The 17,342-nt window shown below is 40.5% G+C and overlaps 1 protein-coding gene across 3 annotated transcripts in view; it reads right to left on the reverse strand.

Annotated features, from left to right (window-relative positions):
* Window positions 1-17,342, reverse strand: part of BMPER (BMP binding endothelial regulator) — a 221,676-nt gene that overhangs the window by 71,245 nt on the left and 133,089 nt on the right. For 2 of the 3 annotated variants that reach the window (XM_019757327.3, XM_074340986.2), the window contains exons 11-12: window positions 16,047-16,092; window positions 233-562 (exon numbers count right to left, since the gene is read on the reverse strand). In XM_019757327.3, coding sequence (XP_019612886.1) covers window positions 233-562; window positions 16,047-16,092 — 376 coding nt within the window. The remainder of the gene's footprint in view (window positions 1-232; window positions 563-16,046; window positions 16,093-17,342) is intronic. The other variant, XM_019757329.3, reaches the window with a different exon arrangement.

Raw genomic sequence — 17,342 nt, forward strand, 5'->3', positions numbered from 1 at the left:
TGCACATTTCTCCAGCTCTTTTGGGGCATCTTCAAGGTCTCCCTTCAAAGCCCGGGTGAACAGGGATGAGGCAACGCCTGCCTGCGGCTAGAACACTTCTCTGCCTCCGGGGTTTCCCATGCGGAGGAGGAAGAGCCGGGGCTCCAGAGCGCCCAGGTGGTGCTGCTGCGGGGCTTGGTGAGGTAGAGGGAAGAGCCAGACGCACAGACACCCCACGCTTCTGGAAGCCCACCTGCTTTGGTCGTCACTTTCAAGAGATAGCCATCCAGGTCGATGTGAAAGTGCGGCGCCTGGCAGGGCAGCGCGATGCGCGAGCCGTTCCAGCGCACGGTCAGGTGCTGCTGGAGGCTGATGGTGCTGGCGCCCAGCACCAGCTCCACCGACTTGGTCCAGGAGAAGGAGCGAGTCCTGCGCGCGTCGTTCTTCACCAGCACCTGGAAGGGCGAGGCAGGGGAGGAGCAGTCTTTTGTCAAAACGTACTGACACGTCCCCTGAAAGTTAAATGTCCGTCCGTCAAAAGTGTTGTAGTGGGGATCTCCGAATACCGTGCAAACGCCGGGCTCTGCGGATGAGTGAGAGACAAAAGCAGGGTCATACACTGAGCGAATGATACAAACAGAAGCAGGGGTCCCTGCAGTGAACATGGAAGGGACACCTTTCAGGTAAGGGAGGGACTTAGCACAGATGCAATAAACAAAATCAACTTTTCAAAAAACACAAAAAACTTGGTTGGTTGGTTGGTTGTTTTAAAAGTCTGTGCCAGGCTTCATCAGGCATGTAATATTTCTGGTGCTTTTATATTTAAAAGTGATTTATAATATGTCTGAATTTTTAAAGCATCTCTATTTGGGAGCCTTGATATGCTTCTGTGGTCTTGATGGAAGGGATACGAAAAGGGAACTAAGGTAATTTTGTACACAGAACTGGCCTAACTTCGTGTCCCATATTAACAAAAACAAAACATACATAAATAAGAGTCAGCAACAATAATTGACAATACATAATGTTATTTCCATTTTAACTAATTCAAAAAAATAGGAAATATGGTATCTTATACATTACTCACGGTTTTAAACAAAAGTATTACATTTGACACATGTATGTATTAAGGACGGATAAATAAAATTGCCAAACAGATACATGTTTAGGAACCAATAGTCTCTATGTTTTTTAGAAAAAAACAAGGTTCCTATATTTTGATCTGAGTATCAAAATCTAAAGTTGGATAAAAATACATTGTAATACCCATCATTTAGGAAATTTAAGAAATTCCAGTGAGTTTATTTCACAATACCATTAATTCAAACACTTATGAGACTCAAGGAGAGTTTCATACTTTGGGGTATCTCAAAGATTTTTATAGAAAATTAAGTGTTATTTCTTTTTGAAAACAAAATGTGGCATTGATTTGTTCTCCAAGTATTTTATCTGTTTTCAAGGAAGCATGAACAACCAGGAAGTGAGGAACTCAGTTAGAGAAACTAGCCCAGGCAATGAAAGAACTATAATAAAAAGAGCAATTTCCAGTCCGCATCAGAACAGGTCCAGAATAGGAGAATATCATGTAAGTCATTGCTCTGAATATCTAAGGGAAGGAGTAAGAGTCAAGACAAAGTGAAGATGTGCCAACAGATCTGATAGAACCAATGGGGCTCCAAGGCAAACGTTTGCTTTTAAAGTCTAAAGTGCTTGGAGAGTAATATTATTTTATGTTGTGATCTATTATGTCATTTTCACATGTCAATTTCATGTGACTCCATATAACTCATATATATTTGAAATTTAGCAAATTGATCACTTGTCCCAAGTTAGCTTTCCTTATCAATATTTGATAGAGACTCAAAAAAGCGAGCTTTGGCATACAGGATAATTTCAATGCACAAATACTTTGAAGGACATATAAAACGCACTGTTTAAGGGACGAGGACAAAAGAAGTGGGTGGGAAGATAAACTCCGAAAGATCAGTAGCAATGTTTGAATTCACCTTCCATTTCTGTTCCTTTCTTACGTTTTCCTCGGTTGTTTTCTCCATGTGACTCCAATTGCACTCAGTTTGTTGCTACACCATTACCCTACCCTACTTCTCTGATCCTATGTCCCCCAACTAGTGTCCTCCGCTCTCTGATCACCGCACACAGCATTTTTCAGTCGTGTCTCCGCGTGGTTACTTTCGAAATTGTCCTATCCCGTATTTTCCTCACATTCCGACAAACAGAATCTCTTGCTGGCAAAAAAGGGGTGCTTTTTCTTTGACAGGAATCAAGGCAGTTCTTTGGGACCCAACTGGCATCAGGAGAATCAGAGTTCAGAGTTGTGCCACAAAAGGACTAGATGTTAACCTGACCATCAGATGTACCAAATTCAAGAGAAGTTTTATTCAGAGTTCTTCACTCCATATACTCAGCAACAAACCTGGAACCCATCAAGGCTTTTGAGCTTTTGAGCTTGTAACAGATGAACCTCGGCTTGCAGAGGCCAACATACTACTGAAGGATTTGAAAGTATCCTCCATAAGAAATTCTCTCTCAGCTGTGAGCAGGCACAGGGAAAGCCCACGTCTCTGCCCAGAGGCTACAATGACAAGCTCCCTGAAGCAGGGACAACCCATGGCTTCTCCGGGTGTTCTGACAACTGTTGCATCAAAACTATCATTAACAAAAACAGGGATAGCTAACATTTACTGAGAATTCAGTCTATACCCTAGTACTGTTCTCTATGCTTACTGATCATGGCTACATTATAAGAAAATAGATATTTAGAGGGTCTCCTAACATGAAACAAACAACTAAGCACTTGGTAGTAAATGCATAAGATGAATTATTATCTAGTCATTGGAAAAGTTTGGGAGTGATGTTCATGATTGAGAAAATGCTTAGGACATGTTAAGTGAAAAATAGGAAACAAAATACTATCTACAAGATAATCTTCACTGTGTGAAAACAAATACAGAAACACACACACACACAAATTGTAAACTGTGGTTATTTCTTGGTGGCAGAATCATGAGTGATACGTCTTCTTCCTTACGCTTTTCTGCTTTTGTTTTTGGTGTTATTTATTTATTTTTTTTAATAAAGAGTCAAAATGTGATACTTGTAGATAAGGCCAATTATGTGACAAAGCAAATCCTCAAAGAAGCAACAGAAAATATACTGCCTAGAGCTGCCCCGGGGAAGCCTGAGCTTACTCGCAGTTGGGCGGAAAGCGCTGAGGGACAGCGAGGGAGACCGGGTAAGGGAAATCATGTGTGAACAGCGCTGTCAGGAGAGATATTTTTCAAGCGGCCCTAACTTGTGAAAGAGAAGGGTTTGGATATCAGGACGATTTTTCTGTGTAACAGGCATAGAGAAGAGGCCAACAAAATTTCATGACTAGGAAGATGCCTGAGAATTATGTGTTGCATTTGGGGACATTTGTATCACAAGCTAAAATAATTTTGAAACCTTGGCCCTTTTTCCTGGCACCTCAAGTTCCCCTTTGCCAGATCGTTCAGGAGCAGCAAACACATGCACAAAAGAGTGACTAAAAGTGAGAACCCCAGAGTTACAAGAATCTGCCTTGCTGGAAAGGAACAGGGAGAAAGAAACACTTAGGGGACATAAACGAACATTGTATTCTCATATAATTTTTGTCCAGTGGACACAGTGAAGTGAGCTGCAGTCCAAGATGTCCAGATGTCTGGTCACACTCTTCTGGAAAGCTTGGCGTGATAGTTGAAGCTAAAGAAACAGACCATTCTATAACTAACCTTGAATATGTGTAAGTCAAAGGATAGAGAGAAAAAAGGGGCATTTACCCTTGGTGGTACTTTTCTAATAGTCTCTAACTCAAATTATCAGATGTCATTTTTATTTTGGTTTGTTTTCAATATATGTATACAAATGTCTAGGCCTAGAAAAAAAATTAGAAGCACATAATATAAAAGTATTGTGTATGTGTGTGTGTGTGTGTGTGTTCTTTGTTTTTCCTCTTAAGTTATGGAATTATGAATGACATTTATTTTCCTTTCTTGTTTGTGTGCATTTACATTAATTTTTTACATTTACATTCATTATTTATAATAACTATGTATACTTTTGGAATAGACTATTTGCTTTAAAAAATTAAAAACATTGGATTAAAACATATTGTTTTGATGTTATGTACGTTTAATAAGATTGCTGTAAGAATTAAGAGAGTCAGGCAGCTTCTGGAAACATAATTCCAATGCTTTTCTCTTAATCGCATCAAGTGCATTTATTTCTGCCATGGGTATATTTATTCTAATGAAATGCCTTCCTTAGGAGAGCTGCAATTATTCTCAAAACAACCATCAAAGAAAATTAAGGGAACATTACACAACTCCATGTTGTAAAAAAAAAATAAGATAAATTGAATATACTCTAACCCCCTTTAACCCCCTTCTCCGAACACACACACACACACACACACACACACACACACACACACACAAGAAAAGCATAAGGAAAAAAAAGTATCATTCATAGTTCTGCCACCAAGAAATAACCACTGATTAAAATTTGTGTGTGTATGTGTGTACTGTAGCATAGTTAAGATTATCCTGTACATGAAATTATATTTCCTCTTCACTTAACATGTCACATGATTTCCCCACTCATTAAAATCTCTTTGAAAACATAGAAAGTGACTTTCCTCCTCCATCCATTACTTCTGAAAAGAAAGAGTTCTCTCCAACTCATCAGACCACACATCGCACAAATGAGTACCTTTTCAGAGAAAAGGTACTCTAAAAGGTACTCTAACCAGGAGAAAGTAACATGGCTTTTAACTTTTCCCAACACAAATTTCAGGGAAACGGGTTCTGTGGGACTCCAGGGTCACTGGATCACGCAGGGGTTCCAGGGGGAGGGGGCAAAAAGGTGTGATGGTGCCAAATTTGAGTCCAGTACCGGGAAAGGCTGGGGTTGGAAACACTGCCCTTAAGACAAGCCCCTGTGTTATTGATTTAGGCTCCTCCTGAAAGCGATGTCGGCCTCTGCCATAAAAAGACTGTGTGGGACCCAGCTGGAGCTGGGGACACAAGGGCCAACAGATGCTCCACCCAGGAGCACCTGAATTCCTATATGATTTTATATCCTCGGTTTCTTAAATGAAGAACTTAACCTAACTCTACTGTGTGAATGTGGGGAGAAGGGGATAGTGCATCTCTTTTCGCCAATCTGCAATCCACCAGATATACTTACAAATCTACATATAAAAATGGATTTTTTAAAAAGCTGAGCAGGCACCTGACACTAACATTGTTGTTGTTTTTTAAGTTAAGTAGGGATATTGTTAAGAATGCACATTTCTTTTCATGTATTTTCCATAACCCCATATACTCACCAACTTCTAACAGAAGAGCAAAGGAAGCAGTCGCTACCTTCAAAATCTAATCTAAAATAAATCTAAGCCCTAAAACCATGGCTGCCATTCTAGGCCTCCCCAGCTGAGCTCTGTGCTTCCCCACCGCTCACCTTCACTCCTGTAGTGGCCTGTGCTGCCCCACACCTCCCAGTTCACTGCACAGAGATCCTTCAGTTCCCAGGTTCAACACTAGCTCCCACAGTAACTTCCAGGAGGCCTCAGCCGAAGTCACTTTCCTTTCCTCTGAATTCCTAAAGCAAAACTGACCACACAGCTCAGGTTTTTCTGGGACAGCCTTAGTTTCAAATGCCTTACCCTATAGATATACTATGTTTTTCAGTTTGAGGATTAAAAATGTGGGCACCAAACCCATAGCAGGCTTATGATAAATCAATTTATATTCTAGTGCATAGTTATAACGTATCCTTAACTCCTAAACCAGGCCTTAAATTCCTTACACGCAAATTTTGTTTATACTTCTCAGTGCCTGGCACACGCCTTATAGATTGAAGTTTATCTACATATATAATCTATATCTGTCAATATATACCTATAGATATAGATATAGATAGATATATAGATATAGATACACACACGCAAACATTAAGGGTGGGACAATTAAGTTCACAGACTTTCTGTGTTCGTGTGTGTGTGTGTGTATTTTGTGTGTGTGTGTGTGTGTGTGTGTGTGTGTGTGTAGTGCATTTATCTTTGCATTACTCACAATAATGCCTGGTATAACACATATTAGTTATCAATAAATATTTGTTGAGTGAATGGGCTAATTAATTAAAGAAGACATTTTAGTGGAAAACAATAAACTATTCACACTGAACTTACTAAAGTAGTTAAGTGTAATTACTGGCATATGGCAGGTAATCAACAGAATTTTGCTTAATCAATTAATTAGTTGCATAATTAATCAGTGCTCTCAGAAAAGGGAACTAAGGCTGCAATTGGAATTAAGGGTACTCATCAGCTGATCTGGAGACGGAGAGATGATCCTGGATAATCCGAGCAGGACTAATGTTATCACAGGGGTCCTTACAAGTGAAAGAGGAAGGCAGGAGAGTGAGTGTCTCTGTGATGCAGCACGAGAAGGACTCAACTCACCGTTGAAGATGGAAGGAGGCCTCAAATCAAGAAATGTGAGCAGCCTCTAAAAGCATGGTTCTAGACTACAGTCCTGCCAGCACCTTGATTTGGCCCATTCCGATCCATTTCTGACTTCTCACCTCCAGAACTTGTAAGATAATAAATGTGTATCCTTTCAAGCAATGAAATTTGTAGTACTTTGGTACAGCAGCAAGAGGAAACTAATAAACTTAGCAAATGCCAAGGGGACTAGTCTAAAGTCATGAGTTTGTGTCAGGCCCCATGCCAGATGCTTTCTATATTTTCACTATCTCCTTCAGTCCTCACTACTTCTCCACACACTGGATGTTATTAACTTCTTAGCAATGAATTTGGAGAGGTTGCCATGTTGCCCATGGTCTCTCAGCCAATAACAGTAGAGACACAGTCCAGCTCAGTCTCTGCAGCTCTCAGGCCAGCGCCTCCCCCGGTGACCTGATGCTTCCACTTACACCTTGTACCACAGCATCCTGTGTGGTTTGGTTGTTAGCTAGGAGGGAGCACAGAGCTCTTTGGGGATCTGAAGAAATAAATGTGTAGACACTCTTCCCTCCAAATGCATGAGTATATCCACTGAAATGTAGAGGTTCATCCTGTCCCGAGACTGATGACTAACTTCCTAGGAGTCCATGAACTGCAGTTAAAGAACACCTATCTAGAAGTTAACGATACAGTATATTTATGTGGTTTTTTTTATTTACCATGTTCATATTGCATCCCCTTAACTACATCACAAGTTCCTAAACTCAGGATCTGTATGAGCTTTATATCCAGTTCCTCCAGAGCTGGAAACTCACCAAATGTTAATACAAACTTGTTATAGAAGGTGCATTTTTTTTTTTTTTTTGCACTCTTATCATCCAAGCTCAGACTTTAAAATGCCAGCTTTCTTTAAACTAGAAATAGTTATTTATCAATTAAAAGATCTGTGCACCTGAGCTGAAGAGATGAGTTTCACATCTCCAAGTTCACTGAGCTCTGGCTGGAAAACCACCTTAGCGCTCTCAAACATACTGAGTTTTGAAAAGAATCTTGGGTTTGAACCCCAGCATTGCCACTTAATGAATACAAAGCCACTCACTAACTACTACATGACCTCCGTTTTTTCACCTATGACATGGGTCTAAGAACAACTACCTTGAAGCGTGTTTATAAAGATAAAGGGATATTGCAAAAGTGCTGAGAACATAATAGAAGCTCAGAGACTAGTCATTATGGGTTTTATTATTACAAATGCTACACAAATCCAGCAAACAGATAACCACTGCTGACTAAAATAGGGCTTGATAAGACTGTAACATACATGCAAAACGCAGATTTGTTGAAATTTAAGTTTATCCATAAAACATAGATTCGGGACTAGCATGGAATAAGCCTTTGAGGCCAAAAGAAGAATGTCAATAAAGTCGTAGATACAGAAAAGAGCACAGCTTGCACAAGATCAAGAGACCAATCTGACGGGAGGGTAGGATTGCTTCAGGAGATGTGAGAACCCAAGCTGTCTAAACGGCCTGAGATTTATTGCCAGACTGAGAAGTTTAAATGTATTCCAAAGACCCTACATTTCTTAACATGTTTCCTATGAAACATCAATCCTGCTTGCAACTCTGCCAAAGTAAGTAGAAATAAAACAAAACTCTGCAGCTCAAATTAGTTTGAGAGGGTCTCTATATCCCGTCACACTCCTGAAAGTTTACCCTGCACATGGGCATCTAAAGGGCTCTGAGAATCCTGTAGTAAGGAAACCTACTTAAGTTTACTTGACCCGGCATTCCCTGAATGTATTTAATCATAGAACCTTGTTTTGAAGATAATACTCGGTACAACCATTTTATAAAACAAATGTTGGGCACCTTTGCAAGAGACCAGTGAAGGAAGCTGGTATAGGTTCTTGTGAAAGCCAAGCTTAGGTTCTGACAGCAGTATGCAGAAAAGGCGGAAGGGGAAAAGACAGAGGTTAGCTGCAAGCAATAGGATGAGGTCTGACTGCCGTGCAAAGGGGAAGAATATCATTTATTAGAAAAACGACACAAAGAGACAATAATCAGACTTGCTGACTGATCAGCAACATGAGAGAGAAATGCCAAAAGTACGAAAAATAACATTAAGGCTCAAAACCTGTGCAGCTGGGAAAAAGGGGGTGCCAGAATTCAGTCAACAGACAGGGGTTGTAAACAGCCATTAAACCCTCCCTCCAACTCCCAACACAGATAATTTGGGGAAGCAAAGGTAGCAACTGCTAATAAAATTCAAGCGTAGTACTCTGAAAGACGAATGTGGTCTCCAAAAAAATTAGAAGCTGACGTCTGCCATATTAGCATCTTATCAAGAAGTCATATGTTAGGGACCTCAAAGTTCCAACAAATCTAAAACCAGGATGAGAGAAGAACTACAGAAGGGGCACGGTGAAGGCAGAGCTGTGCACTCATAGGATGAAAAGGCGAAATATCAAAGCAGAAGAGATATGTGCACTAAGAAGGGATAAGAAAAGACAGAGCAGAGGAGTGGAGCAGTCGTTGGGAACAGAGAGCATTAACCAAGCAGAGGACCGTGAGAAGGAGAAAGAATGATAATACTGATGAATATGAACTTCACACCCAAGGGAGCTATGGAGCGCAGCTAACAAACCCTCTCTCCTAATGCCCAGGGAAGGTTAGAACCCAAGTATTACAACCCAAGAGTCTGAAGAGGTTAAGTGACCTCATAAACATAGGTAAGGTTTTAAAAGGTGAGCAAATACAGCTGCTTTCAAATAGAAGTCCCCAGTCATGTATAGAGAAATTGGCAAACTTCATATATAGTTGAAGGCAAACCTCCAAAATGAATAAAAAATGGAGTCAATACAGAACATAAAACAGTGCTTAAAAGTTTGGGCTTTAGAGTCTCATGGGCCCGGGTATTAGCTGACCGGGGTATTACCCTACGTAATTTCTCAGACCTTCAGGTCTCTCATGGATAACATGGGGATAACAATAGCTTCTGCTTCATGGATCACTGAGAGAATTAAAGGACAGAATGCATGGAGAGCATTTGTCACAATGCCTGATGTCGACTTACATTCAATAAATCATTGCTGGTAATAGGAGCAATTGTAGTGGCAGCAGAAGTAGCAATGGTTGTTCTTATTTTGCTCACGGGAGATGTGACCTCCAGAGAGGAATAAATCTGCCTCAGCTTGCCACACAGTAACATGTACTGTATTATGCAGTATTTCCCACAAAGTGCACGTTTCAGTTTCAGAGTTTGGGGTTTGTCACCCCTGTCTGTTTTCTCACTTAGCTGTATTTCAGTTGTACTCTTTGTAAAGGGTTGTGGTCACTAGCTCCTTCAGTCAAAACTGTGTTCCTGCATCTTTTTTAACATTCAAGATGACAGCCTTAGATGAAATGCACTAGATGTCTAATAATGAATTTATATATCTCTTTATATACAAAGCATATTTTCCAAAATTAGGCAAGAAAGTCATTTTTAATTGAATGATTCAAAAACGGAACATCTATATTAAAAATAATTTTCCCAAGCTAAGACCCAAGGTAGCCATATGATATTATAGAATAAATACTAGAGTAGGAGGTTGAAAAATAATAATAATAAATTTTTAGAAAGCAGGTTCTCATCTCAGTATTTCCAGTTACTGCTACTGAGAGCTCCACTTCCTCACCTAAGAATTGGAAGGTTTGACCTCACAGTTGAGGTCCATTCATTTAGGAAATTCCATGATGCTAAAATAGTGAAGAGCTTGACTGACAGAGTAACTTTACTTTTTCTTACTCCTTGTGGAAATTATACACAAGTAATTTAATTTTAAAAGGATACATATTTTAATATTGTAAGTAAGAAAATTTGGGGAGATCATCACTTACCATTGGAAATACCTCAACCCTGAGTTGCCGGGAGGAAAAAAAAAAAAACCTGGAAAAATGAGTAGACATGGAAAACCAAGAGAGTTTGAATTGTAGGTGAGTGCTGAGCATACCAGCTACCCCTGCTGTGTCTGAACAGCAAGGTGGAGGTGTCACCAGGTAGAGGGAAGCCTGGGCATTTCAGTCTACATTTCTTCCCGGGTGGAGTGGGGTGGAGGGAAATGCTATTAAATTGCAAGCTCTTCCTAACATCCTTCTCCAATCTCCAATCCCCACCAGTTGTAAAAGCCCCCCAGACCTTCTCTTCCCTTCCTAACTGCACTGGTTATCAAAGTGTACAAAGTGACAAAGAAGCCAGTGGGAGAAATTGCAGCCGGGGCAATGGGTCCAGACTTCCTTGAAGGACTCCAGGCTCCACTACTTACCTGAGGCATCCTCTTAACTGCTAAGAATGCTGTGAGGATCAAGTAAAAACGAAAGAGATACTTTCCCACCCACCCACCCCCAATGTCAGTGTTTAGACACATAGCAGGTGCCAAGTAAATATTAGCTGCTGCTGCTTCGGCTGTTGTTATTATTGCCATTATTGTTATTTGATGCTGATGATAATGATTGTTAACTAAAATAAACAGTCAGAACTTACAGAGTACTATCACCCTGTAAGAACCGACAATCAGGGGTGGATAAAAGACAACCCTTAATAACGTCAGTCTCCTCCTTCAACTTCATACCACTCCACAGCCAGAAAAAATTAAAGGAACAATATCCCTTAGGACAGACCAGCAAATAAAACAGAAAACAAACTGCTTTCCTCCTGCCTATGTGGGATTTTCCTAACCATCACGTGGGGGACACTTGGGTTGGATTTGCCACCCCTGTCTGCTGGTTGGGCCTCAGGAGAAGTGACGACCCCAACGCCAGATGCTGATGCAGAAAGTTCAGTGGCCACTCAGCTTAACACCTCCTTAGCAGGGCTAAAGTCAACACCACCAATTCTTATTCTGCAAGCATCTTCAGCACCGGTTTCAAATTTCCTTGCTTTCCTGAGTTAAGGACAGACTCTTGGTGTTAAGGGGCCTGGAGCTGCTCACAGTCTCGGAGGCCAGAAACCTTGCTCAAACACAGAATTACTCATTTGCAGAACCTCTGTCAGTGGAGAGCTCTCATACAATGGGCCCCAAGGTCACTGTTTTATGAAATTGTTGTTCTATTTCCCCCTCCCACAGCTACTCTTTCATTGGAGATAACCTGTAGGCACACCCAGAGACTAAACCACCCAGGGCAATTCCATAGTGCCTGGGGTGGGTACATGCGGTGGGCAGGGGCCTTCATGGAGAGCAGGCACAGCAGCGCCTCGCACAGCTGGAAACTCACCCTTGGGGGGTTAAAGAGGTCACCTGGCAACTGTGAGCCTCCTTGCACCCAGACCTGCCGGAATCTGATATTTCCTGTTACTTGTGGGACGTGTAGTTGAGGTTATTCCAATTAAATGCACATCTGTGCTCAGTATAGTCTACCCGCCTCTGTGTTATGTAATCGTGAACTTTCGTTTTGGGTTTGGATTCTGATGGTTAGGACTAATACAGCTACAGGCACAGCTTAATGAATCTGAGACCCGGGGTTGGGCATTCACAGCTGGGCTGCCTCTGGCTGGCTGTGGTCATGGAGATGGTTAAGAGATTAGATTCTTAGATTCTCTCTCATGGTGTCTCTCTCTCTCTCTCTCTGTCTCCCTCCCTCCCTCCCTATCTCTCTCTCTCTCTCTGTGTCTCTTTCTCTCACTCTCTCTCTACACACACACACACACACACACACACACACACACACACCCCTCTTATCCGTGAAAAGTTTGCCTCTAAGTATTATTTCCATGTCTGAAAACAGACATTCTTCCAGCAAAGAATTTATCTGATTCTAGTCTCTGTTGGGTGGTCAGGTCAAGATTCCACATCCTATTTGCCAGCACTCAGTAAAATAAGATTTCACATAAACCAAGTACTGCATACACGACAGATGGTGGCTTTCTTGGCACCTAACTTGTGGTCCCCTGACGCTCAGCCCAGGCACAGCAGGACTTACTCTAGGCTAGAGCTCACACTTTGGCAAGAAATAGCACCTGCACAAAAGCTTTATAAAGTTTGTTTAACTCACTTGCAACTTTTATTTTAAACAATTCACCCAAACCACATTTAATTCCTTTCAGTTGGAAAAGGAGAGAGAACATCCCATGTTATTGGAACCTAGCAATGCTTTTCATGCTTCCTTCAGATCGAATAATAAAAGGATTCTTTTTTTTTTCAATTTTGATAGAATCATCATTGCCTGTTCAGACCAACCCTATAAAGACGACCTTACTCCGGGGAAGACAATTTGATAGTGCCTCAATGACTGCTTCTTACCTACAGAATTATACATTAACCACTGTCCCTGACTATTACAAAGAGAGGCCTGTAAAATGGTCTACACATTGAATTTGTCTCCTCTTTACTCTTCCTTTTGAAGTCTGAGACAACCCCAAACACTACCAGGACAGACTAACCCAGTCAATAAGGCAGGGATGTTGTGGGATTTTAGAAACAGACGATGCAGTGTCACCACTGCTGACATAAGGTGACACTCATTTAACTACTACAGATAATCAAAGTAAGGTTTAGGGTATTACAGCTATGCAGTCAATCCATTTTACTTATGTATGCATGTATATATGGATTTAAGTATTTATTCCTGCCCTTTTCCATAAAAGGATCAGACGCAGGGCAAGGCAATGAAGGTACAGAACCACATTCAGTTGAATCCAGAGGCTTCTGGTCTGTCATTTTTATACCAGCAGAAGGGCAACCTTGCCTTACTCCCGTATTTCATCTCACCACTGTGTGTTGAGAGTAAGTTACTGCTACTAGTACCACAGGTGTTTATTTCTGTATTCACCTACGTCGTTAGGCCTGATTGGAGTACCAGAGGTTCTCAACCAGGAGTGATTTGGCTCCCTAGAGGACATTTGGCAATGTCTGGAGACATTGGTGATTGTCACAACCTTGGGGAGAGGAGTGCTACTGGCATCTAGTTGGTAGAGAGCAGAGATGCTGCTAAACGTCACACAGTGCACAGGACAGCCCCCATGACAGAGAATTATCTGGCCAAACGATCAGTAATACTGAGTTTGAAAACTCTGAAGTAATTAATAGGGTATGTATGTAGGTTTGTAATTTTTTTTTCCCAAAGATAGAAATCAGTCATTTTTCTGGTTTTAGAAACACTAGCTTTAGTTTGTACTTCAGCCTCCATTTGTCTGATCTAGAAACCCATATATCAGAAGAGCTTCCATAATTGATGGAGGAAGGAAAAATGAGCCTAAAGGTTTGTTCTGGATCCTGGTTATAATGACAAAGGAATTTCAAACGAGGAGGTCGTCTGGCCATAGCTAAAGGACACCAGAATAAGTCTACCTGAATGTGTTATGAAAATCTGGTCATGGCTTAAAAAAACTGGAAATCATCTCATCTCTGAACTCAATCGGAACAAATAAATTTCACCGAATAGAATGTGTTTTACAGCACTGATGGAAGAACCGCTGGAAAGAAAGAGAGAGTAAACAGATGGAAAGAACACCAAAGGAAATGGAGAAATAGCCATCTGATGATGTCATTGAGAATTGGACTGAGACCCACATGCCTGGGCTCTTCCCACACTGACCTGCTGGTCGCAGGTGCACTGAGTTCACGGCTCCCGGCTGCCCCTCCAGCTGGGTGGCTTTCTCCCTTGCCAATTGCTCTCTCGGTGACAGAAGTCATGGGCTCATCCATGTGCTTCACACAATAGAGTATTTCATATGACTAGTTAAAACCTTGGTTTAATTTTGTCATGCCTATCCTTCTAGTCTTTTCTTCGTTTTTTTTCCTGATAAGCCATGAGTATTCTAGATATGGAAAGGCTAGCCCATAATGGATGAAGGAATAATGAGAGGCAGCTTTCCTCTCAACTATCTCAATAATCACTATCTTGATTCTGATAATATAAAGTCAGGTAATTCAAGATTCAGGCTGTTTCCGTACAAGACTAGCCACACGTTTCTGTTCAGCTGATAAGCCGCGATCCTTCCCGACAGTGGTGTGATGGGCACACATAACCTATCTGTGCTCATGCGAATTGGAAGAATTAGCCAGAAAATCCGAGGGGTTCCTTTGAAGTCTGCCTCTGTTTCAACTAGAAGATACTTTCTAAGGAAATGCAAACAAATCCACTGCCATGGATACAAAAGAAAACCATCAATTTAGACTCGAGTCTGCTCATCCAGAAAGGACTTAAGCTGGAGGCGGCCTCCACACCATCTGTAAACAAAGTGTCCTCAGAGGGTCCCCGGGAGGATGATTAAATGTAATAGCTTACACACATGTTTTGAAATAAACTGATGTGTTAATCATAGCTAATTCTTCTTCCTGCATTAATTCCTGGGCTCTACTAAGTCATACTTTGTTGGCCCCCTGCAGTTATTTTAGGTACTGTATTATCTTTAAAGTTATTTTATTAAATCTATAACTTAATTTTCATTAATTCAATCAGTGCTTTTATCCAGTGTATAATGTATAATTGTTTCACAGCTTTCTATTTCAAAAATTAGTGAGACATACATATACATGTTACATAAAATAAGGGCATGTGTATATATACATATATCTATATATATCTATCTATCTACATATATGTGCGTGTGAGTATATATATAGTATATATATATATATATATATATATATATATAAAACCTTTGTATCTTTTGTCCAAAATATTTTAGACAAGTAGATTAAACAAACCTATTCCCATGTGAAAGCTGCTTTCAACCATCAGCAAAACCCACTTTTCTAAGCATGACTTGCTCATCAAATACTTTCTAATAGATTTCGTGTCTTTGTTAATCCGACTTATCACACATCGAAACTAATTTGGCAATGACATTACTAATACTCTCTTTCACTAAAACACTTCAGAAAGCTATCTCAACACCATACGAGTTGGGGAAGACACTCAGTTTGCTAATAGATCCAGGCATCTGTCTACACATTGGGAGGCCATTAAACCTTTTGCTGTGTTTTGTCTGTGTGATTAGCAGTACAATCTCAGGCACAGAATAGGCCATGTGAGAACCTTCAAGAACTCAGTTAAAAATAACAGGACGGCCAAACCATGGCGAGTCCAACGACCTCTTGTTTTATCTTTGCCAACAGCAAACATTGGATGTGCCCAGGTGAGATGGTGAAGAGGCGGAAGTGGGGGTGGGGGTGAGGGAGGAGGAAGTCAGTGCAGCTGTCTGGCTTTATAAGATGGAAGGAAAAAAATCCCTCCTCGATTATGCATAATGTTTGGCTTTACTGGCTATCATTACCTTAGCCACTATGACTGCAAATGCTATTAGAGTTAAAACGCACACTAGGTTATCTGGTCCTTCTTAAAAACTCATCAGACCATTTATCTTCCAAATTTCTCAGAGCAACAAGTTCCGATGGAAGCATCTACAATTGTGCTTCTGTGAGAGGAATATAATTGACTCAAAGTGTCTGTAGGGAAGTGGGATGATCCCACGCTATACCTACAGAAACACGTACAGAAAACTTACACCACTATTTTTCTTGTCACACTATATAATCAAAATAAGTATTAATAGCACATTTTCAAAGGAATACACTTACTTTCAGTGCAAATAGGACAGCATCCCTTTCTGTTGAGAATTTTACCCTAATCAAGAGAAAGAAAAACATAGGAGTTAATGTTAAGAAACAGGATCTGCTGAGGACAAAACTCTTTGTATTAAATCCAATACCAGATAAACCAATGAAATCAGCCCAAGCTGTACTGGAACTCAAGGCCCAGATGGTGATGATGATGGTGAAAGTGAAGTTTCAAGTATCAAGTTCAAAGCCCAGGCAAAGTCATTCAGAGAGCTTTCCTGTTTTCATCCTTTGAGAAATATAATATCTAGAGGACACATTGGTGTGATTTTTCTCCCATGGAGGGACGATGGAAACCTCTTCCCTGGATTGAGCCTTTTCACTGATATCCAAATCTAGCCCTCTAAAGACCAAGTACATACACACAAACATGGGAATTGTTTATTCGCTTATCAATTCACGTAAGCTCTTCGTTCTGTCTCTGCTTGTCGGAGGGACCCAAACAATAAATTGTAATCCAAGTTTGGGCCGATGGATATGGACAATATCTGTGTTACAGATCAAATTCAGTCAGATTTCTCCTTTCAGAAACTGTTATGCAATCACAGCCAATGAAGCTGAGAGTTTCAAAATGCTGAGTAATTTTCCATTACCTTTCTGCAAATACAGTTTAATCTCCTATTATGCATTTCTTCCCATTTTTTTAGTGCATGACATTTAAAGGAGGAAGCGTATTCTCAGGGCCCATAGCAGAGAATGGCATTGTCTTATCTCTGACTCAATGGGACTCACAGAGAAAAAGAAATGTGGAAAAAGATGAACATTTATGAAGAATTTGCTATGTAAAAAGCATCCTACTAGATATTTTGCTTACGTTACTGAACACCGGGTTAGTTGTAAGGATTTAATAAGTTAATACTTAGACTATATCAGGATTTAATTAATATTATGTGTTATTATAATAATTTTTATTAGGATTCACAAGAGCCTTATGAGCTTAGTATTTCTCTTTTTATAGGTGAAGAAATTGATGTCATTCAATACAAGGTGGTAGAACCCAAGTTTGTGTAACCTAAAGGCCATGTTCTTTCCACTCCAGATTGTTGTTCTCCTTCATCTTCCTCTCTAAGAGAATTTAACATTTACTGGGTATCTGCTATACACTAGAAAGAATGCTGTGCATTCTTCATACTTTATCTCATTTACACTTCACAACACCCTCCAAATGCATGTGTTCCTATCCCTATTTATAGGAAACTAGGAAACAGAGACACAGAGAGGTGGTCCAAGACAGATGTCCAGGCCACACAGTTAATA

The sequence above is a fragment of the Rhinolophus sinicus genome, chromosome 4 (genome assembly GCF_057876585.1).
Source record: "Rhinolophus sinicus isolate RSI-liver-muscle chromosome 4, RSI-T2T, whole genome shotgun sequence".
NCBI lineage: Eukaryota > Metazoa > Chordata > Mammalia > Chiroptera > Rhinolophidae > Rhinolophus > Rhinolophus sinicus.